The following is a 25,738-nucleotide window of genomic DNA, read 5'->3' as shown; positions in this document are numbered from 1 at the left end:
GCACTGCATTTGATACTAATTAATATTATATAATTTGTGTATTATGTAAAATTTTACTATCATGTGTATAGATAAGAATATAAAAACATAACACAGCACATTTTTTAAATTTTTATTTTTGAAAGTCAATCAACCACACATAGAAACATAATTTATAATCTTCTTCCGCGACGACCACCCTTTCTACGTGTAGAGTCAGATGGAATTGGCGTGACATCCTCAATTCTGCCAATTTTCATACTAGAACGTGCAAGTGCACGCAAGGCAGATTGTGCACCTGGACCAGGGGTTTTTGTTTTGTTACCTCCAGTTGCTCTCAATTTAATGTGAAGTGCTGTAATCCCAAGGGATTTGCATTTCTCTGCTACATCCTATTAAAGACAAAAGTATTTTTTAGTTTCATAATGTTAAAATTTATTATTTATTACATATAATTACAAACATGTTTTTGTATAAAATGTATCCTCCCAGGTAAAGAAGTGATTTATGCAAGCACACTTCCATACAAAGAAAGAAATTTGATTTACCACAAACATGAACGCTCCTACGATTAAACAATACCATCTAGGAGCTGCCTGAATGTGGATATATTTGAGATACACCAATACAACATTTTTTTACCTGAGCAGCAAGCATAGCAGCGTATGGAGAAGCTTCATCACGGTCTGCTTTAACTTTCATTCCACCAGTAACTCTTGCAATAGTTTCCCTATAGAAAAATGTATTAATTTTTACGTACGAAACATTGAATTATTTAATAAGTTTAAAATTTTTCGTTAAATATACCTTCCAGAAAGATCAGTTACATGAACGAAAGTATCGTTAAAGCTCGCAAAAATGTGAGCAACGCCGAAAACAACTTCACCTTCACGAAGTTGTGGTCCAAGAGATACTTGGACCTCTTCCTTTTGTACCTTTCCTCTTTTTGGTGGCATTTCTACATAAAATATTATATCTCTTTATAAATATATTCTGTTACAATATTACAATATTCCAAAATGTAATGATTTAAGATCTTAAAATTATTTAATTTACACAATTTAGATTTTACGAGGTTATGTCTTGACAGAGATTCAGAACAAGTATACAAGAACCTCATGAATTAAAATTCAGCCACTAGCATCTTAACGTTAAATGAATAATAAGAAAATAATTTAAGCACAATTTATTCGAATATGTTTACTTGATATATTTAAGATGTTATTTTTTGAAGAGCGACAAGTTTTCGGGGAAAAATACCTTTAAATTGAACTCACTAAAATTCGCTTGTCTAACACGACCAACGTTGGAAGTCTAAAGGAAAGTAACTTCCGGTGCCTAGTGAGCGAGTTGAGTTTCGATAGTATCGAATATCGAAATGTAAATCATAATAATAAAATAGAAATATAAAAATATTTTTAAGGATAAGTAATTATCGTAAACGTCTAATAAATATAAAAAATAATTTATTTTAATATAAAGTAAAATACAATCTTTTTCAAGAATCAGTTTTAATAATTTATATTTCAATCAGAATCGTCTATAATGATTTCTTTAGGCTTATTCTTCTTAGTTGTATCTAATGATTTCATATAATTTTGTCGAATATTTTGATCCTAACGACAAGAAATATACAATAATTATTAACGATGTATAAAAAATATAATAAATAATTATAATATATAAAATTATTAGTTTAAAAAATCTTCACAATTTACCATCTTCTTTCCTAGCTTTGCAGACAAATGTGTAGTTGAAATTGTACTAGCTTTTCCACGTCCACGTCCATGTCCGCGTCCTCTACTTCCTTTAGTTGTAGGCATCGTATTTCTGTCTTCATCTTCATCACTGATATTAATATCTTTATTTGCATTAATTTCAAAACCTTTCTGTGAAAATAATAAATTTATTGTATACAAAACTGTAAGCTACATAAGTTTAAACTTTAGCAATAAGTTAATATTATCACAGTAATTTTCCTAATTTAAATATACCTCAGTGGTTTCTTCTTCTTCCTGCATTCGGTTATTTCTAAAATTCCTAATTTCATTACAAATACTTTCAACAGTATCAACCTCACAAGTTTCCAAATGAGCAATAGTTTTCTTTATTTGATGATTCACAATATCTTTAAAAGCGTCTATATCTCCTGCATTAACAAATCGATTTAATGCTTCGTTTAAACCATTAACGGTTAATACCGTTAATTTATCTCTATTTTCTTCTAAACTGAAGTGTTTCTTTATACCTCCTTGTACAGTTTTGTTCCAATCTTTTTCATCCTAACAAAAAAAAGAGCTCTTTATATTTGAAGAATATTAATTAATATAACAATAATGATTTTAGACCCTTATTTGCCTCATAACAGAGAATTTGTGCCATTTCTTCGAATTCATCACCAAAGTCTGTCAAATTTGTCTTTGCGTTCTTACTAACAACTCTTTTTTTGCGAAATACAATCATATCCATGGGATTAGCAACCTCATCACAATATTTTTGTACCAATCTGAAACATATTTCATATTAAATATGTTTATCCCTGTGTTAAATTAATTAAAAAATATAAATAAAATTAAATGTTACTTATTTTGATCGAAGATTTCGTCCTCAGAACTGTAAAATATTCTTAGACGCAACAAAGGCAAAATAGGTTGTTTGGGATGACCAGACAGCTGCATGCTGGCTTTGGGTATGAGTTCATTTTCTATGTAATTATCAACAAAATTGTATACAGATGCAGAGCGTGGCTCATTATTTTGTATTGGTATATCTTGATCTTGAATAATTAGATTGTCAAAAATAAATGGTCTAACAGTCTGCAGTTTTATACTTTGTAATTTAAAATCCATTTTATTCACACTCAAAATACCAATGTGTTTGGGTTTTGCTTCACCTTCACATAGGGAGGTAGCAATAGAACTTCCTGTAATTTCAATGTTGGATATATAGATATATAGAACCTTTGTACGTAATCTTTGCATTATAATTTAAGCAATATAAAAAAATTATTGTATACCTGGTTGTGAAACATAGTATGTAGTTTCAGGGATATGTTCTGGAGTAATACGGCATTCATGTTCATGACCCCATATAACAAGATTAATAAACTCTGGTAATTTGCCTTGTGGAACATATCCATGCTCACTCCATGGTGAGCGATTCTGATGTATAACAAATATATTGAAACAATCTTCAGGCTCCATTGGACGTAACATATCGAGCTATAAAAAATGTATACTTGTTAATACAAATATATAAAAAACATGTATATCAAATAAATAAATTTCCTTATAATTTTACTTTAAAATCTTTTAATAGTCGAGATAATCTTTGATCATTCATATAACTTAACCCATACAGTGCAACATGGGTTTCACCCTTTTTTATAACTATAGGAGCAATGGTTAGTTTAGTAAGGTCTGTCGATTTCCCAAAATAATTTACTAAACCAGATACTGATAATAAATCCATTGATCCAACAGCTCCAAAGCCTATTATTTTATTGACAATAAGAAATAAGTTGAAAGAATGTTATAATTGTATTTAGGATAAATATTATATGTCTTACTTGGATCATCATGATTTCCATGAATAGAAAATACTGGCATACTAATATTTATATTTGGATCTTCATAGTTCACAACTTTATATGCACAGTGACGAAATACAATTTCTGGATCACTTAAGAATTGAATGTTAATTTCCCTAAGAAATAATATTTTGATTAATACATGTAAAAAATATGGCAGAATAACTTTTATTTACCTATTTCCTAAACAGTATTTCCTTAATAGTTCCATACATTTTATCATTACAGTCTGCGATGGTTTGGCATCATGAAATAAATCTCCACCAAGAAGTATAAAGTCTACGTTATATTTTATTCCATATTGCAGAATTTCTTCAAACGTTGTGATACTATCTTCTGTTTCTTGCCCTTACATTAATCAGTGAATATCAAATATGAATATTATATCATAAATTGTACTTTATTTCAATAATAGAGATAATAAGTTACAAAAACCAACCTCTTTTCTTGTTATATTCAAAGCCTAGATGAATATCGGTTGCAATTAAAATTTTCATTGTATCATTTGGATTTTTTTTTGATTCGTGGCCTTTATTCGATGACATTTTGTATATTAAATGCTTTTATTTTAAATTATCTGAATTTTATTTCACTTAAATTATCCTTAAATTATCTCAACTTTATTTCACATACCACCTTTGATATAACAAATAATGTTATTAAATCATATGCTTCAGAGGGATGTGATACAATGACAAGTAATGATTTAAATATCATATATCATCGCACACTTTGCTTGTCAGAATATGTAATTGTTCAAATATAATTACCAGAGATCATAAATATTCACATACGTTAAAATCATAAACAGTATATAAAAGCCCGCGAAATTTCCTGCACAATTCAAGAATTATGATTGGATAAAAATGTCACTAGATACTTGGGATAATCTAAGATTAGATGTGCTTCACCTGGTTTGACTATGTAAATTCGTATTCAATTCGATAGCAATGATTGCAAATTTGACGAAAATATATAGGAGATAAAGGAAGAAACAATACATAAAAGGAGCATAAATAAAGAATATAAACTTTATTTGATACAAGACATTATATTATAATAACATTATTACGATTATAATAGTTAGATACATTGTAAACATTTCTATTGATAACCATAATAACTACATTATTCAATAGCGTGATTGCAATAGCAAATAATATAAAGTGACATCATACATAACTTCTTTCACATGATTTAATTCGATTCTCCATGTATATACACTTAAAAATATGTTCACAACGAGGTATATATTTCGTATTTGAAAATGCCGCGAAATAATCGGAGCAAAATCCGAGATAGCCCGAGTATGACCGAAGCTGTGAAACGGGTAGGGGTCGTTGGGGCGGCGTTTTGATCGCCACCTAGCGGACAGTTGGCAGTCGTTGCAGCGAGGCGCAGGAGGAGGTTCGCTCGCCATATTTGTTGTTGTCGTCGATGGGGTAGCCTAGCTGAAGTTTTGGTCTAGTGCAGTGGTGTAGTGCGCAATTCTAACGTAAATTACTGCGATTATTCGTGTGCCCGTATCGGGCTTAACCTTCGCGGAAGGTACCGCGGACACGGTGCAAGATGTCTCTTACATAAAACTGGTGGGGCAGTGGTGGCTCAGCTGTCCTACTCTGTTGTCGAGTGCACTGTTTTATGTGTGTATGTGTCTATACATAAAGTATATATATACATATATATACATATATGTACATATATATACATACTTATATACATGTTTATGTACTATTCCTCATTTTGTTCTGGTACCGTACTGTTCGTTCGGTGGTGCTAGTAGCAGTAGCAATAGTAGTAGTAGTAGTAGAAGAAGGAAAGAGGGGTGTGAAGTGCACCAGTGACCGAACGTTAAACTTGTTAGAGAGGGTGAGGTAAGCAGGAAAAGGGTTAGAAATCCATGTGTACAAAAGGTGTGAAAGGTGGAAGAGTGAGACATACGGGGTAGTAGATGTATGAAAGGAGAGGGACTGCTCCTCTATGCGGGGTCGGGGTCGTCGCACGTTCTTGACGTGGGTCTGTCGACCCGCCAAGGTCCTTATGCCTCCGTCTGTCGCGTCACTGATACGTTTGTGTCCCTCTTTCGAATTTTCTTTGCCCTTTCTTCTGTACGCAAGCTCAACCTAACCTAATCCTTTCTAACCTTAATCTTACGGCCGCTCGTTTGACATTCGCCACAGGCTATACATTCTTTGCTGACAAATCGGACATTTCTTCTTTCTTAATTGTTTACGGTAGACTATATACATACATATGTATCGACGTTCTAACATTCTTTCTTTTTGCTTGTTTTTTTTCGTTCGCATTTAGGACTGGCGCGAAATTATCCAAAATATGAAAATGATACTTTAATATACGAAAAATCAATACGCTTCTTCAAACATTGAAGTGACGTAAATCAGCTGTTTCTGTTTTACTCAGCGTTTTAAGCAATTTAATGTTTTCGAATAACCACAGTAACGTATATTCGATGTCTTTTTTAATGTTTCCCATGTTTAGGTGAGGACTTGTTAATTTCGAATAATAGTCAGATTTAATCGATCTGTGTGATTCCAATGTCACGAGTGTAATATCTGTTTTATGGTATTGTCGCTCTAATACACGTGCACAAACAAGAGTGTTTATAAAGAGAAAAGTTTTTTTCCGCGCAGTGCTTCGGTGATTATTTACGCGTTTACATGATCGACGCGCTACAGTCGGTGTTGCACCTTACTCACGGAAGACACGATTCGGGAGACATATTCAATTATTCATACTAAATATCCGTTTTAATTCGAATGTTAAGGGGGTTAACTTCCGGCGGTATGCTAGACTTCGGTTTAAATTTATTTACGGAAAATAAGCAAAACCGAATAACAGAATTGGAAAGTGAAAGGTGACCTTCTTCTGCATCACGGATAAAACATGACAGCGACAAAGAACAAAAGTATTTGAAAATGTGATCGACTGTTTTTAACAGACTAATCTCATTACCATTAGCATATTAAATGATCTTTCGAACGACGTCGATCGTTTTCTTTATCTAAACGATTGGAAATTGGACAAGAATAATAAGAGACAACGATTATTTAAATATATCAATGTAAAAATTATTTAATTATTACAATGTTAAATATTTCTCTATTTTTAAATATCAATTTTTATTTATGACGTTAAATGTCAAATTAGTATAAAATAGAGCAAAATAATTCAATTCTTTTGAAACAATAAACGTCCATTAGTAAGTATGTATTACTATGTAGGGTACGAAGTATTATAATGTTGCTTGTACACCGATTGGTGGAACAATTAAAAGTAGCGACCGTTGCTGTTATAGCTGTCGGTGATGGCAGAGAGGGCTAATAGAAGGGAAGTATCAGACTCCGTGTTGACGGTGGTAAAACGGTGGTTAGGGGCGTACGCCCGGATTTACCAATTATCCTACCATGCCGGACAAATCAGAGTTCAATTAACAAATTTCATAGGTGTCCAGTCATGAAAAGCCTGGCGAACATATAAACTAAAAGTATCATCCGCGAAATATTGTCTGACTCTTCTTAAACAAAATTTTTTTCTATATGTACACAAGATTCTCTTCTTTATGTCCCATCCAAATTGAATGTTCATTATTCCTGTTGCATGTGTGACGTAGTTTTGCAGTTCTTATTTTATGATTGTTTATTGATAATACGGCATTGTATGTGTTGTTTATTTTCTTTTTCGTTTCCATATATTGTTGGACAATGTGAAAAAAGACTATTTCTTTTAATATTGAGGTTAGTGAATATCGTTGTATTCAAAAATCAAAAGGGGGGGGATTTGAGTAATGCTACGTTACTTTGTTTATTAATTCTCATTGCAATAAATGTATTTAGTAACATCGCATGAATGAATTTGGAAAATGGTAATGTTTCAAAAGTTGTCTTATTCAAACATGTGCTTACATAATCATAAGAGATATTTATATGTATTATCAAATAGAGAAGCAAATTGTCTAATTGTAAGGGGGAATAGTGGTCATTGTATAGATACAAATAGAGCTATTCATTCACTATTAAGCACAGGTAGACAATTACTGAATAGTTCAGCCAGTTAAACCATTCAGGTCCAAAGATCCAAAGTTCGAATTCCCTACTGTAATTACCTACTTATAAAACCAAATCAAATCGAGTTGGCCGATATAATTACCTACTTATAAATGCAAAAATCATTCGTTTATAGTGCGTCGAAATAAAACAGAATTCGAATCCTGATAAATGAAAGACAACACATACGATCCATGATATCCCAAACAAAAGAAACGTACGTCAACTCTCTGAATAACCTAGATAACTATTCTCCCGCAGGCGGCGATCCGCGTGGGGCACAGGGTTGAAGGGTTTACACGTCGAACGGTGGCTCGGCTCGTAAGAGACGGCGGCGGTGTCGTCGCTTCGTGATCGCGGTGGGGCCGTCGTCGGAGCACGGTGGTCGTTCGGGGGCGCAGTGGCTCGTAGTGTCGCGCGTGCCGATTCGTACGACAATTAAAACTGGCAGGCAATCTGGCTCGGTCTCCCGTGGCGGTGGGTGGTAGCGGCGGTGGCGGTGGAGGCAGTGGAAGCGGCGGAGGAGGGGGTGGTGGAAATGGTAGCAGCAACAGCGGCAACGGGGGTGGCGGCGGATCTGGCGGCGGTGCTCGGGGAACAGAGCCGGCTGCTGCTTCCGCCGTATCCGTGGCCGTGGATAATGTCGCCGGTCAATCGAGTGCTCCTCAGATAATCGAATGGGAGGAGACCGATCGTTACTCCTTCGACGATTCTGACCGTTTCGAAGAGGATTCTCTGTGCAGCTGGAGCAGCGAGCCGGAATCGTTGTGTAATAATTGGAGGGGATGGCGACGACCTACCGCTGGTTTCGGCATTACCAAGAAGTTTACGGAAGGTGAGATTTTTCTTTTTTCTTTATGCCGGCTGATGTCGGTGAGTATAGCGTGTTCGAAGTTTGGTGGTCATTCAAGGATTAGGGAAACACGAAGATGGTACCCCGCTGGGGGTAGCCACCCGCATGTTATATTATTATACCACTATAATATTTTAACGCTATAATATTTTACCAATATCCTACTGGAAAAATTGTAAAATTTAAATAAATAAATAAAAAAAAAACCTATTTGAAGACGAAGAGGGGGAAAGTTGTTTGTAAGATGGAGATGATGACCTTGAATGATTCAATGATTTAGAACATGCTATAGCTATAGCACTGTGTACCACGTGGATTTGTATTGTCGCACGTATGTTCTATTATAAGGTGATTCAATTTAGACGTATGAATGGTTACATTAAGTGAAATTCTTATGTCGATACGTAGATTAATATGAAATGAATCTTGTGTAATTGTACGTAATAATACACGTACATATTATGTACATAATAGTACATAATCGGCGAATCCTTTGTGAATAACTTTGATGCATCAACTGGAAAATTAACACGAACGATTAATTGTGTAATCCGTGTAATTGTAATAACGTGATGCAGAAATAGGGAGGAATTTTTTTGTTTATGACGCGAATTGATGGAATTTTCTAATTCGTTATTCCGAAGCGTTTTTGATCTTAGTCGTCAGCTATGCGTCGAGTCGTGTGGTCCGACGCAGTAGATCCATTATCTTCGGTAGCCTAAGACATATGCATTGTCACTGTGTCCGCAAGATGAACGTGTGGCAATGCATTATAATTCTCGCGTCTCTTTAAGCGTCGCTGAAGATGCCCGCGTATCCTATGACGCATACAAATTCCACGACCCGTTGGCTCGAGTAAGCAAGGTTAATGATTTCCCATCTTCCTGATGCACCGTCACGTTTCTTCGTGCTGTTTCATTCTTACCTGTCGTCTCACCTTCCGCAATCGGTGACGCTTGACTTTCCATAAAAGGGACTCGATGATTTTGGATCGATCGGTATCAACGTTTCCTTCCTTAATAGCGCCATCTGCTAGTTTGTAAAGCTTTCACCATATAGAATATCTTCATTTTTAACGTTAGAGAAATATCTCCAAGCAGAGAAAGTAGCTGTCATAATAGAGGGCGCGAAGTTTAAGCCATATTCTGGTTGAAGCGGAACGTTCTCGGTTCGAGGACGCATTGAAAACTCGTTTCATGATAAATCAAACAGAAAAAGAGCGTCGAAACAGTGATCGAAGTTCTTTTTTCATACTTTTAACTGTAATTGAGTTGGCACGTGGCCAACGTTCATGTGTCGCGTAAATTACTTTCTTACCTTTGCTCGAGAGCGTATGTTACACCTTGTAATAATAATTTACTACATGGTTGCGCGGTGTGAACCGAACCGTGAAGTCGAAGTCAGTTATTTTACTGCAACGTTGATTTGATCGTGTCTGTCGTAAAAACACGTTCCATACAGTTACACAATTTTTTTTCAAAGCACAAGATCGTTTGGCGAACAGTAGTGTATCAATAAGTTTTTCGGACATGGTCGTTGGTGTAATTGAATTTTTTGCGATATCTTTCTCAACATATTTCTTTTCATTTTGCACTCATTGTATCGGTAGTATGAAAAACGTTAGTAGATAACGTAGTTGTGCTATTAGGTCGAATGCACACGAGCGACATTTTATCGCGCGATGCCGCTACGGCCATATGTCGTGTCTTTGTTTTCCTATTAAGAACAATAAAGACAGGCATATGGTCACAGCGGGATCGCGCGGTAAAATGTCGCTCGTACGCATTCAGCCTTAAACGATATCTTATTTACGTGTAAACAATTCCCCTGATTTGACGGTTCTATCTTGAAAAAGGCAGAAGATAGAGGAGCAGTCGTTAACAAACATTGTGTCATAATATAGAAGCTTTTATCAGGCACGTGAGATTGCGTCTTTCGCATAGAATACGTATCTTGTAATATATCATCGTCATTATCCACATTCATAGAATTTTATCGCATTTCGTTATGTGCGAAATGGATACTACTTTAACAGAATTTTAATCTTCCAATGAATGGTAATTCGAAGCGTCATATGCAATTGTACTTTTGCAATAGCAATCCTTTTCAATCTATATGCAACTTCATAATCTCACTTGTTGCATATTGGATAAAATTCAAGAAGTTAAACCATCTTTCATCTACTATTTATTACTTTTTTTTTTTTTATCAGACACATATTACAAAGTGTTCCATTGTCCGCTGAATTTCTTCGTATATTATTCTCAAGTTATATTTTCATAACGTTATATAGCCAAAGTTCAGATATCTAATCTCCTATCAGAAATACAAAATAGGAGAGTTTTTTTTAACAAAGTTAGTTCTTTATGTAACTTTATAGACATTACATACGAATAAATTTAAACATAAAAGATAATCAGATAGGTTTTGTTCTTCTTAAAATTCAACAAGCTCATAAAGGATTAGCATCCTCGATGGGATTAATCATAAGCAGGCTTCTCAATCTCAGTTTCCAATCGAAACGAACGATTCGTACAGCCGTGTCTCGCGTCGTTTAGCCAGGCACACGCGTGTATCTGGACGGAACAGAGGGGAAGTCAGATTTCACTTCATCCTCGCCGCTTCTCCCTGGTATATATACTCCTTTCCTTTTTCTGCACGGTCCTTGCTCCGCGGCCAGGCGATCAAGGCCGAGAAAAAGACTAAACGAAGAACGAGATAAAGAGAGACAGAACGAATCGTACTCGCTCTCATTTGCGCGCGTAAACACTCCGCCTCGCGCCCGAGCAACGTCTTCGGCAACATTGGATATTATCAGGCGATACAGTTTACCGCTAAAATATGCTAATTGCGTGCATGTCTGGTGAATTAACGTGTTTTGTTTCAGAACACTCGATCAAGTGAGCTTTACAGTCATTCGTGAAAGTAATTTCGACGGTGAACGCTGCGGAACAACGTTAATGAGCGTCGAGGCATCGTGTTCGTATACGCGTTGGCCTAATTTGGAGAAAGCGTTAGGAGAATCGAAAGGGAAAATAGGGTCGAGAGGTTTTCGTGGTGTCAAGAAGTAAATAGAAAAGTCCGACGCGCTAAGGAGATTTTAAGATCCTTCCAAAATTTCGATACTTTTTTGAAATCGTTATTTTGTTTCGAAATATTTCGTCGAAGGGATATTCCTCTTTCCTCGATCATTACACGAGACATCGAAACAGTTTCTCTTTTCTTTTCTGTTTGGCTGTAAATTTATTAATTTATTCTAATAAACGGAGGAACCCATATGTTCTAATTCAAATCTAGACAACAACAAAATCAGTTGTTGCGCTAAATAAAATATTTTTTGCTCGCTTCAATTTTAGGCAGTGAACTATTCAGTTCGTTGAGAATGGTCTGCTCTTACTTCCAACGCCTCGTATATTCGACTTTTTTTCATTCGACGCGTTATGCCTTCTCACATTCATCTACAATTCAAAACGAGTCACCCTGTACGTGGTACTTCGTAAGTTTATAAAAATGCCCACCTTTTAACACGTTCGGAGGACGTAGGGGGACGTCATAACGGTTGTTCCATAAGAGCACGTGGGTATTTTTAGACACGGTCCATTTGCAACGGCGAAGGAACATCGTTCCAAGTGTGTTATGCTTTAATTTTCCGTTAATAAGCATGCAGGCGTACGCGCGCTGAGTTTTGAACGGTTTCCCTCGTCGCCGGTTACGACACGCGTTTCCTTCTTTTATTTACACGGGTGCCACCCCTTTAAGAATTGCGACCACGTAGAGAAAGTATCTCATTTTACTTTCTCGGCGCATGCGCGTACGCGACGCGCATGCATTTAGAAAGTATATACGCTCGTTCCCGGAGACGCGTTCGTTCTGTGTCGTTGCACGACCGGTCACGTCGGTTTTCCACATGACCAGTCGATCGCTTCTGCCTAGAATTTTCAAGGTTATCCTCCATCTGCAACACGCGACGCTAATTTGCTACTTTCTGACACGCGGATATACGCGTCGATTACGAACTCTTGTTTTCCATCGGCGCGACTCCGTGAATGCTAATAGATGCGCGATTGATGCTGCGTATGAGCTGATTGAACGTCACGGAAGCGTTCGTCTGATACGAAAATTAATTCTTACTTCAACATTTACAGAGATTCCAATTGCGATCTAAATTCATGCTGCGATTCAAATTTAAATTTCAATTTAAAGATTCAAGTTGGAATTTAAATTTGCACGAGAGTCGAAGTATAGATAGATACCAATCGCAATTTGAATGAATTAATATTCATTAAGCACTGAGCGATAGTTGGTCGTAACGTTTTCAATACTTCGGTTTATTAAAATTCCATAAAACTGTAAAATATAATTTCTTGAAACATCCTTTCATAGCCGCGTATGATATTAGAAAACTGAATTCGATAACGTAGACTGTGTGAAAATGATTGCAAACGAATGGATACGTTTTTTGATCTATGTAGTCGATGAAGGTGATATCGCGAAAGAAAAAGTAAATTAATGCAAACATGCAAAGCGCATTGTTTTAGTCACGCTATCCATTAAAGTTATTTTTGTATGTTCATTTCATAAAGGCAAATTAACTCTACGAGTTATTGTAATTTATCTTTTAGCGCGTCGCGTTATATTTTGTTCATTGGCGTGCTTTCTATCGTAGTATTGCAAGATTGAATTCTTAATTGTAATTCATCAATACTTTAGAATTTTCTTCAAAAATTTGTTCGCTAATGAAAATGAAGGAAATGTTTAATTCACTTCGCTCGAAGTGGATTCGAGGATCCGCTACGACGATCCAACCGATACCATTCCGATTTCATTAACGATCGTGTGACGAAGAACGGCGACGACGTGGACGCGTCACCCGGTATGTAGCAAGTGAGCAACCCTGGCGCACATCTATGACACGCCTATACCTATTTGAAAGCGTGACAGCTTGAGTCAGTGTACGGTCACGCGCGCCATGCCATCCGGATTTCAATTAGACTAATGCATCGGCAGTGTAGCGAGAAGAGAGTGTGCACGTTCTCGCCTCTTCGTGTTGCACTTCTCGCAGGATGCGCTAAGCATCTCAAATCTCGAACTGAACGTGACCGAAGAACCGCTTCTTCTTGGAAATTATACTGCATTTTTTTATTTAGCTGATTGTTCTGCTTAAGTTAAGCGTCGAGAATTGAGGCGAACCGTGGAACGTATTTTTCATGTGGTTTAGATGTTACAGATGGATAAAGCGATCTCTTCTATTTAGAAGGCTAATTGTCTTCTCTGGTGAGAAGATGATTGATTACACGCGATCTTACAGTATCGTATGTGGTTTGATCTCTTAGACCGTATGCCTGCAACAAAGGACTTGAGAACATCTTCAAAGTTCACCAACTTTTCACTTCTCTGCATCTCGAACACCAGCCATCTATCTCAAACCTTCGATTCATCGATCAAGCTTGTTCCATTTTGCAACCTATCGAAGAATCTCTATAGGGAAGAAGGAGCTGTTGCGAAACGCATGATATCAGAAAGGTTAAATACCGGCTCCCTGCTCCCGGTTCGTCCCTCGAAACGTCGGCTGTCGTGGAAAACAATGGCGGGTGTTGCAGGATGTATTGCTAAGAGTAGGAAAAGAAACAATGGTAGGAAGGGGGAAGGTTAAATCAGAAGGGGGACTAGTAACGACGGGACGAGAAGTAGTACGGAAAGAAAGTGACTGGGAGGGATGGGCGGCCGGGGGTGGAGAGGGTGAAACGGGTGGTTGTTCGAGGGTGACAAAGGGTGGTCGCGAGAGATGAAGAGCGAGGTCTGAAGGGAAGCTTTCACTGGTCGATGGCGCTGTAGCTCCCTTTTTACGAACTGCGATCGTACGCGAACCAAGGTACGCGAAAACAGATGCATACTTGTAGATACAGTAGAGTTAAAGTAGTATAACATGAATAATTTACTTGAGATATCGAAACTGATGGATAAATTGATATCATATCTTGGCCAGATAAACTAAATAGCTGGTACGATTGAAATAAAATGTTTATTGAGGTATAGTAGGTTAATAGGAGGAGGCGACGGGGTGAAGTCCGTGGAATAGCTGTTGTGAATCCCCTTTACGTCTACGTAATTGTTATTACGGAGGAAAGCTCGGTGTGAGTGTGCCTTTTGAACTAAGAACGCGGATTCGTGTTCACACTTTTCGTCAGGAAAGTGAGGGTAACGATTCGCGATGCCTATTGGTTATGACCCACGTTAATGAATGAAAATAGGAGGAGGAAGCCTCCTACCGGCGTGGGTAGCTCGTGGGTGACCTTGTTCATGGGAAAAATCTACTTTTCCGCTAGACAAATATCCCCTTTCTCCGTAATTTGTAAGAACGGGCAATAAACCTAAGGACTGTTTTAAGGACCATCCATTTTTTTTTTTTTATTATTTATTAAAATTACAATCAATTCTCGCGTTGAGAATGTGGACCATCCATAAACCGAAAATACTTACAGGATTAGAGTTTAAGTAAAAAAGATTCTGTTTATGGTGGTTCCTTAGGTTCATCGAGGGTCTGCATAACGGCACGCGGATCCTTGACGGACAGACAATGAAGGATGTCGCACGGACCATCTCACGCGACGTAACAGTAATTCAGATAATTCTTTACCTTGTTGATTAGAAATGATAAGATTTCGTTTAGAGCTGTGTTTGATGTTGCAATTTGTTTGCAGTAAGATCGTATTAAATCTGTCCTTGCGTGCAATACCTAGATTGTTCAAAACAATTAGAAGATCGTTTTTCGTGTCATTTTAATTTCTGTATCTTCTTCTCGTGTCTGTGTACACTGTTTTAATGGTTGTTTGAAAGTCAGTCTTTATTATAGTATCGTACGAATAACGTGTCAATATACAGGGTGGTTGGTAACTGGTGGTACAAGCGGAAAGGGGGTGATTCTACGCGAAAAAAGTCGAAAATATAGAATGCAAATTTTAAAAAATTTTTTTTAATTTTTCCATCGAGACAACGATCTACAGTGAGATCCGTTATAACGAGACGTGATAAAATGCACGCGTACCGAGCGAAAATTCAAAGTCGATTTTCTCGAAAACAAAGCCTCAAACGAAAAATTGTTATTCTATATTTTCGACTTCTTTTTTCGCGTAGAATCACCCCCTTTCCGCTTGTACCACCAGTTATCAACCACCCTGTATATTAGTCTATAGGACTTCTCCGCTCTTCGTCGTCTGATTAATGCAATGGAGCCATTCGTACTAACGATTCTCTAATTATTGTGGCCAATGTATTAAGTTCTAAGCTATATTGTTGGAACAAAACTGTTTCCAGAGTTTCACGAATTTTCCACCGAGCGTTAACTTAGATTAAACGACCTCAGCCTTGTATTCCCGCCTCATGTGGAAACGTATATATTCGTATCAGTATACATATACACATGTATGGAGTATTATATTCTACCAATATCTCGGTTGTGCATTTCCTTCTTTTTTTATTATATCTGGTCGAAGAACGCTGCGCTAACAACGATTTATCATTCATCACAGGATATATCGATGATGAATATTTCATAGGAAGCGATAGGGACTAGAAAAATGGCCCCGTGGACGCTTTTTAAGTAAAATGTCCAGCGTTATATTTGGGTTAAATCGTTCGAATATCGTCATTTTTCTCGTATTGTGCCATTTCGTTCCATTGTATCCGTTCCAATGATGCATACACGGCGTTCCATTTAACCTAGCCACCTTACACACTACACCTACACTTTTATTTCAAACGAAATTTCAGTCGTCTTTATTCAGCCGCTATAAACGTGCTCAAATTTAAATACATAATGGTCACTTATCACGCATGCTTCTTTAACCAAATATAACGCTTGAGCGAAAAACATGAGTGACCCTGAAGTGTCCTTGACACTTTCATCCACCAACCTTTCTCATTAGCATTCCGGTGCCACCCTCGACCTTCTTCGTCTCCCTCGATGTTAAATTTTTTTTCGACTCAGCATATCCCACGGAATATATTCTACGCTTAGATTAAGACAAGCTGGCATCCTACCTTCTTTCGCGTTTATACAGGGTGACATGAATTAAGACTGAAAATATTCAGACGAAAATCATCCGTTCTGTTCTGTTAATATAAACAGTCCTTGATTAATTAAAATAATCAATTTCTTTTTTTCATTTTCCTAGTTTTAGATGTATAGAATATCACATCAAAATGGTATATCATAATTAAATTGTTGACGACGTCATAGAGACGAATACACGGAAAATGCGTCAGGGTCAAATTACGATGTTCTAGATTCTAGAGGAAGTTTCAAATAAGAAACAAATAACTTCGCTATTTTGTAACATCTCTCTTTTAAAAAATAAGAAAGTAAAACAAAAAGCTACGCTAATATCATCCAGAAAATATTTGAATATTTCAGTTTGTAATTACTTAAGGAAAAATAATCTCACGCTTCAGTCGTCATATAGGGGTAGAAAGTCCTTGTTGAAATAAGATATTCGATGTTCGTGACAATTAACTTGAAAATGATCTACCTTATAGCTGGACGAGAGTCAATAACACGAAGAAAATTTTCTGCCGTTGAATGAAACACCCTGTATAAACTTATTACGCGCACGCTTTATGCGGCAAGCATTGCTCTATAAATGCTCCATTGGCGAGCCATTGACAGGGCGCTGATTCCAATTTGCTCGCAAGCGAGACGATTCGAGCAACGCCGATCGAACGACCGATATCGGATTTGGATAATTCCATTCGTCGTCCGATAATTGAATCTATCCGAGCATATCCGGTCCCACGGTTGGATACTGTGCTGGGCAAAGATTCGTCGGGAACCATCCCTGAAACGACGAGAACGTGCCTGCTTTTCGTCCGAGGCTCTGCTTGGAAAATATTTTCCGAGGGAAAATCGCCTGGATTAAATTCTCCGCCCCTCCGGCTCATTTGCATTTTTGCACGTCGATTACGTGCGTCCGCCTAAACGATCCCTTGTTCGTTTTCCGCTACATTCACTGGCTGGTTGTTTTAATTGTATGTTAGTATTTCGGAGCTTGAATCTAGAGTTTAACGCGAAGAGAATCGTGTAACGTGCCTTGTAAACGTTCGAGTTTAGTTGGTCGTGTATCATTTAAATTCGCCAAATTCTTACTTCTAGAGAAATTCCAACGAGATATTGAACGTTTTTCGTTATAATTACACGTATGTGTTGTATGTTGAGTATGTGTTAAATTCGGTTTGGGTTCTTGATCTTATTACATAAATTCGTTAGATTCCTGCTTTTAGGGAAATTCCGTTGAGATAATGAAAATTTCTCGTATAGTCACACACATTGACTGGATAATGTGTTAAATATTTCGATAATATAATTAGTCCGCCACACATATCACCCAAACTGCGCTTTCCTATCTGATTTAAGGATTAAACGTGTGCCCTCGCTATTTATCTATTCAGAATATTTTACAAATATTGATCGACTTGATATTAGTTATCTTATTGATTTTATACAAAACTTTTTCAATTTATCACATGCTTACATTTTGTAAAGATATCGAACTGTTCCTTTCTTTCCATTGATTCGTATTATAATACTCTTCTGTTAAAGATCAAACAATACAAAAATCTGACAGTTTACAAATACACACTTATCGTGGTTTTCACGCGTAAACAGCCCCGTGTTTTTCCAACTTTCGGTGACCGACGAATATCTTGTTACTCGAAACTTGTTAAGAATCGCGTGTGATTGAACGAGACGAAATACGAGCGAGTTAGAGATCGACCGCGGATTTTATTAGCGCGTTGGAAATTTAGAGTCGATTCTATCGTCGGATGGATTTATATTTTTTCCGTGTATACGTGGCTGAACACGCGTGCCCTTTCCTGTGCACAGGCGTACGAGGAACGCGAGATTTACATGCGAGGAACGTGCGTCCAGACAGAAGGGGGATACCTCTTCCTCTTTCTCCCTCCGCCAGCGAAAATATTTCGCACATAAATCGCTTCCACGAGATTCGTGGATGCTACTTTCGTGGAAAATTATGTAACCTCCGGTGCATCGGATCGCGAGCCGCGTTTCTAGGTACATATTTTGTTCGTTGACTCGTCGTGCATTTTGCTGTCTGGATCTCCACTGATTTTCTATGACGTTAACGAGAAACGTAGTAAAGGAAAATACGATAGACAATTTTCAATCTGTTCGTAGGATCATTTTTATATGGATCGTACTACGAGCTTCGTTTTAAACGCTGAGATTTGCATCGCCCGTATAAAAACTTCATTTTCTGTTTATATGTCATCTGAATATGGTGCCGCTGTTTGAATTATTAATCACGACCTGAATTATATAATTGTCTTGTATTTGACGCTTGCGATATTTCTTTTTCTTAGAATTTTCTAGCGCTCAACATTCCTTGACACGTTTTGGAATCTGATATAATCGTGAGTCTTCGTACGACTTTACACAAAATGAAGATAAATAAAAAACAAAATAACTTTATTTAATAATACTTCAACGAATTTTATAGCGTTTTTCCCATGGAACTCTATGTAATTGTACAAATTTATATTACAACATTGAAATATATATTCTGTATATTATAGAAAAATTCGACAAAATTATTAAATATTCGTAATATTTTCTTCCTATTCCTTTATATACGACTTATTTAAATTTTCCCCGTAATATCAAAACCCTTTGTATAGTTGAAATACATAAAGAATCGATCCTGACTGAAGTGAAAAGAAGAAAACTACGTCACCGGTCTCGTAAAACCTTCCGTCCCTTTTCGCTTCGATGTTCGCGCCATGGTTACCATGAATTCATGGTGGATGTAAATTGCCGGCCGCGTCGAGAGAGAACGTTTGAACTTCTTGGCTCGACAGTGATTGATGTCGATTCTTGGAGACGTGTGTGCAAGCATTAACGTGTTTCAAGTCATCGAGCAACCCGGTTAATGAGATTCTACGGAGAAACGAGTCCATCGTTGTATTACCACATTTGCAACGCATTAACGATTCTTCCGTTTCTAAGAGACTCATTTGTTCGAGAAGGTCGCTATTCTCTGATATCGCGAGTGCATTGAAGTTCGAAGACTTCCACGTAAAAGGAATACATTAAAAATCTTTTGAAATTTCAAATAATTATATTTACGGAGGGTGAATCTGTTTCTTCGTGATGTGAATTTCTGAAATTGAATATTTATAAATTTATAAAACGAAGAAAAAGGAAAAGAAAAAGTACTATATGAGCTGTTTAGAAGTTACATCGACTAAGTCCATAGATTGAAATGTTCAATGTTACAATTTTTAAGGATTTGGAACTGGCGATTCAATTTTGAATTTTTCGTGTGATTTTCCTGCAGTAATAAACTTACAGAAGTAAATAAATCTTTTCGAAAGTGTAGTTGATCAGCTTGACTTTTTAATTGATCGCATTAAACTAAATTAATGATCGCATTCTTAATTCTTCTCTGGATTTTGAAATGGTAGGTATCTTGGAAAATAAGTTACCAGTAAGAAATATGTAGAACCTTCGAAATGGATGGAGGAAAATTGCGCACGATCCTAAAGGTACGAGAGCGTAATTCATGTTCGAACTATTCCAATCGTAGGAATAATTTCAAATCGAGTTTATGACGTGCCCTGACCAAGTCACGAGTCAGCCTTCGACCTCGCATGGGAAATTCTAGGGTTAAAGATCAAGACTCAGACAGCATGGTCGCTGAGTTATCTGGAATTTAGCTTGTATTACCACCGGAGATTCCTCACTGCTTCGAATACGAGCCTCGTTAGCTTAGCACCAGTGAAACTCTGAAAATTTGCCCTCGTTGTGTTTAACATCCCATTCGCTTCATTTCATGTCGAATTTTAATAGTGTTACACCCAATCGGCCGACCCCAATTTTATTTTTACTTCTTATCAGATAGCTTTTGTATTTAAATATGGCAATCTGTGACATGTAGATTATGTCAACTAAGGATATCATTCGAGGTTACACAGAGTCTCGTCTTAGATCACTCATAGTCATCGAAGGTCTCCTAAGAATCACTTAAGATTATACAAAGTTGTTTAGATTCTTTTAGAAGAGTATTCAATGTCGTGTAAGTTTTTTTCAAAGTAAATTATCATGGTTGTTGTGTGTGCTACTTAAAGGAGATTGATTTTCCGAATAAAGAAGTTTGTAAAATAGGTATAAAGTAATTCAGTGAGGATTAAGATCGGAGTAATAGTTTCCAATTAAGATAGCGCACTCGAAATCCTTGCTCGGGTATTATTTTCACGACAGTTTTCTTTCTTACGAGCTGGACCAGTAATCTTCCATCTAGATAATCTATTGAAATGAACGAAGAATTGAAAAGCCAGAACAACGATCTCAAAGGTATTGTTCGAGGCGAATCCGTTCGTTAACGAGAATCCACCGCGCAGAAGTTTCACGCGATTCTGCTTATCGTCGATTGTAATCGCTCACGCCCGGAATATCGAGCCATAAATTCAATTAACCTGACGAGCTGTACGCTCGAATTGTCCTCTTGTGCGCGCATCTATCGAGCTAGCCGAAACTTCGTTACCCTTCCTCGACGCGTACGTATCCTTGGGCGATGACATTTTAAACCACCGTGTGACCATGTTGCGAAATCAGTTCGAAACCTCGAACAACGCATATGAAATCTTCTCTTCATAGTGTTCCCATTTTAAAAATAATTTTTACTGAAAATTCGCTTAACATACTTTTATTTTCCATCTTTCAATTGTATTTTTTATTCATCTGGTTGTTGACTCTTGCTTGTTAGAAATAATTTTTCGCAAAAGTTCCTTCATTCTATCATTATCTTTTATTTGCTTATTTGGTCGTTGACTCTCGCTTTTCAAAATTAATTTATACCAACAATTCATTCCATCCATTGTATTTTATGCAGTGTTCCTGAATTTCACTCTTTATTTATTTGGTTGTTGGTTCTTGATAGAATTTGCCTGACGATGATGTAAAAAATGGCGACTTTTTACCGCATAGAGGGTCCTCAGAGACACTTAGAAGGAATCTTTTAGAAATGCATACAAAAGGGCGGAGAAGGTTGGCCGGTTGCCAAACGAGTAACTTACGATTCGGTTTAATAAAATTATCTTTACCTGAACTGTCCGTACCAAGAAAGTTATGTGCTCTCTAAGGGAATCCACGAACCGAGATATATCCGTTATTGAGCGCGATTTTGTTCCGAGATTGATACCAAGTGCCGTTTCCGATAACTTGAATTCGACTCTTGTCCTCTGGAGTGCTACTCCGTTTCTATTCGTCATAGAACATCAAAACTACAAAGAAAATATTGCAATTGTTGTTTACCAATATTATCAATAAATTGGCTCTTATTAGCGAAATATTACAAGTAATACACACAAGTAAGTTGTACACATCTAGTAACGATATCAACGAAACAAATTTAATAAAAAAAAAAAAAAAAAAATAAACCAGCAATGAAACAGGTACTTCATAGCGACAAGGAATGTGAAGAAGCTTTTTATAATGTCTTATAGCACCATATACAATTTTCTACCTACTATATCATTGATACATCTTGTACCTTCTAAAAAAAATAATTTAAAAAAGCTATACACGTTTGTTTCATATCATAGCGTAATGTCTGACTTATCTGTACTTCGGGCGAAGGCAAGTTATACTATTTTACGACGATTGACGGGCTGTCTTCACACGAAGGCGCCTACAATTTCGCATTATACATGTCGCTCTGTTTCTACCACATCTGTTGTATTTGGAACCATCTTTTCCCGCGAATCCGCGGGGTGCTACGAAACCGCCATAAGACCCCCCTATCGCCGCAACCACCGGACATACACACGCGTCTATTACCAGGTAGAAAATTAGTATAGAACAATGGGAGCGTCTCCCCTACGTAATTGCCGTGCGGCTTGGCTGTTCGAGGGCGAGGGTCTTTCTCTTCTCTCTTTCGCTGCGTTCCGTTCATCTAGTCGCCGAGACATTGTAATTATTGGTGTGTATATAGTGGCTCACGAGAGTATTCGAACACTATGGAAATTTTATCAATGAAATCATGACAATGTTAATAAAATTTTGAATGTTTTATATAAGATGTACAACATGTATAAAAGTTTTCTATGACAAACGTTCAAATAATTTCGTAACCTACTGTACGTGCGTGTGCACGCGCGTGCGTATTGCTGGTTGGACGATTTTATGTGGATTTGGTCGTGCACGTGTGCGTCATATATGTAGTTATCCAGCCCTCTACCGTAATTACCAGGAGGCAACAGATGCGTGTACTTACTCTCGTTTCTGTTGCACGTTTCCAACTCGGCGAAAGCGGTTCTACGAACGTTCTCGCACGTGTCGCCGCGAGAGGCCGGCTCTTTCTGTCTTTTTCTTTACTATTTTTCCACCCTTTTTTCATTTTATTCGTGCGATGAATAGTCGCACGCGATTCCCTCGAGAATGTTGTATCTCTTTGGGGACTTTTTAGCAACTGCGTACGCGAGATTGTTGATAGGAATCTGAAATGAGATTTGTACGGTTGGTAGGCATTTGGTGTCGCAAGAAGAGCATGGTTCGTTGTGCAGTTTTTCTTGGTTCGTGAAGTTTGACACCCTGTTGTAACCTTCTAGGGACCTATTGATTTATTTATATTCATTATATGAGTAACTCCCTTTGTTGCAGACAAAGATTGATATAAATGAACAAATAATTAACAATTAACAGATAATAGTAAATCACATACGATGCAGAAATAAATACAAATTACGTACAATGTTTCTGACATGTTTGTTAATCATTAGCAGCGATTCGCGAAAGAAGTCGAGTAGACGGGCGAGTGAATTGGCATGTTTGCAGGTATGATTGATATAGCTACTAAAGGCATAATTAGTACTGTACAGAAATATGTGTATAATAATTGGAAACGTGATCAATAATGTAAATTATAATGGTACTTGTATCATATAGTAATTGGACGACGTAAAGGGTACGATAAAATCTGAAGTTTATAAGCAAATAATATTTCTTAACCAGCTTTATGGTTATTTAAGGTATATGGTAAATATTTTTGCTTATATCGTAATAGCCTCGGTTAGCCGTGATTATCGGCCATCCTGTTCGTCTGGTCAGTAATTGTGTATATCCCTAATGTATTTTCTGTCGATATTGACATGCCAGATATTGGAACAAATTGTTTTGTATTATGTTCCAAGTGTATTACAAACTCCTTTTAATGATTTATTTTCTTGTTACTTTTCTTGTACACATGTATGTTCATGTGCTATAAGCGTATATTACAATCGTATTATCGAATGAATTTTTGAACAGTTTTACCGGTTCCAACTGCGACTATGCATTTCCAAATAATCTGAAGTCGAAGCAACATAGCTGGTATCGTTAATTGCACACGGGGTCACGAAAGACACAGCATACATTATGCACGACCTTGCTGATGAAAGCGGCCCCATTTTTATCGCCCATTTATATCGGCGATTCCCGATGTTCTTGCCGAGGGACTGTCTCTGTTCCGCAATTTACGGATATTCCTATCGAATCCATGGGCCGAAATCGATCGGCAACGGGGCGCAAAATTGGAATATTGCGCAGCCCCGTGTGTACTACTACGTATGCACAATACCGCGATGCATTATGCACGAACTATATTAAAGCATGACGAGCGTGCCGCACGCGTTTCTGGCCTGTTTATTCAGCTAGGAGAAACACCAGAGGCAGCACAGGCGTGTTAGACAGGGAAAGAAATACCACCCGAGTCAGGGAAACCCATCGAACCGACGAAGAAAGTGCTAGTTGGTTATAGAGGATGGAGAGCAAACAGTAAAGGCTAGAAGAAACGATAGAAAAAGAGAAGTTGGAGGATGACGAGACGGAGAGAAAACAAAGAGAGATGCGGCGAAAAGCATGAGAGAGACAGACGACGAGAGAACAACAGAGATGGCGTCCTATCGAAGTGGTGGTAGAGCAAATAGCAGCGGTATGGAACGGTGGAAAGGCGAGGGCGAGACAGAAAGAAAACAGACGGCTCTGGAAGAAGCATGGAACGAAGATTGAAAAGGGTAAGAACGATGGTGGATGTATAACGGCGGGGACACACGCGACCGAATGACAAATCGCTCGACGGTCAGAACTTTCGAGCTCTTTGTCCTCTGTTGGCTGGATGCGACTGAGAGCCTGAAAACGAAAGAGAAGGGGGCCTCTCGAAGGAGAAGGAGGATAGAAGGCGGAACGGTTGGAAACGTGACAGGGATGAAACGATAAAAACCAATGGAAAAGGGGGGAGCCTTGGTGGAATCGTGGCTTGATTTGGAATTGTATCCGGCTAGATCTGACGAGGTGACTGGATAGCTTGATGAGAGGCGGAAGAGGGAAATGGATAACGGAGAAAGAGGAATTCCTCCCTTTTCGCTTCTTTTATCTGGGAGATACGTTTTCGGAAATGAGCAACCATTCTATCGATTCTTTATCTTTTTCTATTTAGGTATTTCTTCGGCTCTTTATCCATTCATGTGCTCCACAAATGTTCTAGGAAAATTTATGGAACCTTCCAGTTTAAGAAAAACAAGGATCCACTTAAGGCTTACTTAGTCCTTAGTTTGGAAAACAGATTAACATATTTTTCTTTATCGATCATTGCTTAAAGCGTAAAGCGTAAAACGCGTATAAGTTAGTTCTATTAAAAGAGGAAAGTTCATGCGTTGGTAATTTAATAACACGTTTCTAGAAGTTCTAAAGATATAGGATAAAGCGTCAAACAACCGCAAAGTGAATTTCGCGGTCAAAAGTGATGTACAGTTTGTATAACTAACATAATTGCTTGAGCCACGTGGATAGTTAGCAACTCTGAAATTGGCTATAACGCATAGTTGGAACTTTCGTTCCATACCTATCCTCTAATAGGTGGCCATTTATACTATCGAAGAATTTTGCTTTAACCTGAATCATATCATTATCTTAATCTTCAAGTTTAATATATGCAAAACAAATATATATATATAACCTAAAAAATATTGACAAGTTGTTTTTCTTTTTTGTTGCAGGTGAGTGTTGCTAGTGAATAATTCATCTAAATGCGAGAGGTACAAGTAACGTAAAAAAACAAACTTACGCTTTGACACTTTGTCAAAATCATTTTCCTGTTATGTGCTACGTTCTCTGCAAATAGAGTAGAATGGTTAGCTTTTGAATTCAAGTGACTTTCCTATTGAAAAGCGCAATGTTTTATGAAAACTTTCGGTAAACAAACG

At 37.4% G+C, this 25,738-nt stretch overlaps 3 protein-coding genes and 1 long non-coding RNA gene across 6 annotated transcripts in view; 1 reads left to right on the top strand and 3 right to left on the bottom strand.

Annotated features, from left to right (window-relative positions):
* Nucleotides 1-98: 98 nt before the first annotated feature.
* Rps14 (ribosomal protein S14) lies at nt 99-1,341 on the bottom strand. 2 transcript variants are annotated; one of them, XM_033344653.2, is made up of 4 exons: nt 1,257-1,341; nt 787-937; nt 622-709; nt 99-371 (listed from the first exon to the last, which is right to left on the bottom strand). In XM_033344653.2, exons 2-4 carry the CDS (start codon nt 933-935, stop codon nt 153-155), a joined length of 456 nt encoding a protein of 151 aa, XP_033200544.1. In that variant the 5' UTR covers nt 936-937; nt 1,257-1,341; the 3' UTR covers nt 99-152. The 2 variants fall into 2 exon arrangements, with proteins under 2 accessions (XP_033200544.1, XP_033200543.1); XM_033344652.2 differs by having other exon boundaries at nt 1,240-1,336.
* An 87-nt stretch (nt 1,342-1,428) lies between these two features.
* mre11 (double strand break repair nuclease mre11) lies at nt 1,429-4,357 on the bottom strand. 2 transcript variants are annotated; one of them, XM_076620822.1, is made up of 10 exons: nt 4,008-4,357; nt 3,745-3,916; nt 3,548-3,684; nt 3,280-3,470; nt 2,996-3,200; nt 2,563-2,902; nt 2,338-2,485; nt 1,974-2,261; nt 1,698-1,864; nt 1,429-1,595 (listed from the first exon to the last, which is right to left on the bottom strand). In XM_076620822.1, exons 1-9 carry the CDS (start codon nt 4,111-4,113, stop codon nt 1,709-1,711), a joined length of 1,743 nt encoding a protein of 580 aa, XP_076476937.1. In that variant the 5' UTR covers nt 4,114-4,357; the 3' UTR covers nt 1,429-1,595; nt 1,698-1,708. The 2 variants fall into 2 exon arrangements, with proteins under 2 accessions (XP_076476937.1, XP_033200558.1); XM_033344667.2 differs by having other exon boundaries at nt 1,698-1,868; nt 4,008-4,354.
* A 2,536-nt stretch (nt 4,358-6,893) lies between these two features.
* The window catches only part of Dora (zinc finger SWIM domain-containing dorado), a 112,189-nt gene continuing 93,344 nt past the window's right edge, over nt 6,894-25,738 (top strand). The window contains exons 1-2 of the mRNA XM_076621160.1: nt 6,894-6,944; nt 8,044-8,467. Of these exons, the coding sequence (XP_076477275.1) occupies nt 6,894-6,944; nt 8,044-8,467 (475 nt within the window). The remainder of the gene's footprint in view (nt 6,945-8,043; nt 8,468-25,738) is intronic.
* LOC143303122 (uncharacterized) lies at nt 19,819-23,039 on the bottom strand. The gene is made up of 3 exons (XR_013059123.1): nt 22,774-23,039; nt 21,602-22,452; nt 19,819-21,513 (listed from the first exon to the last, which is right to left on the bottom strand). It is a non-coding gene; the product is annotated as an uncharacterized LOC143303122 (long non-coding RNA).

This window comes from Bombus vancouverensis, chromosome 8 (genome assembly GCF_051014615.1).
Source record: "Bombus vancouverensis nearcticus chromosome 8, iyBomVanc1_principal, whole genome shotgun sequence".
In the NCBI taxonomy this organism is placed as follows: Eukaryota; Metazoa; Arthropoda; class Insecta; order Hymenoptera; family Apidae; genus Bombus; species Bombus vancouverensis.
This window is presented reverse-complemented; position numbering and strand designations above follow the sequence as displayed.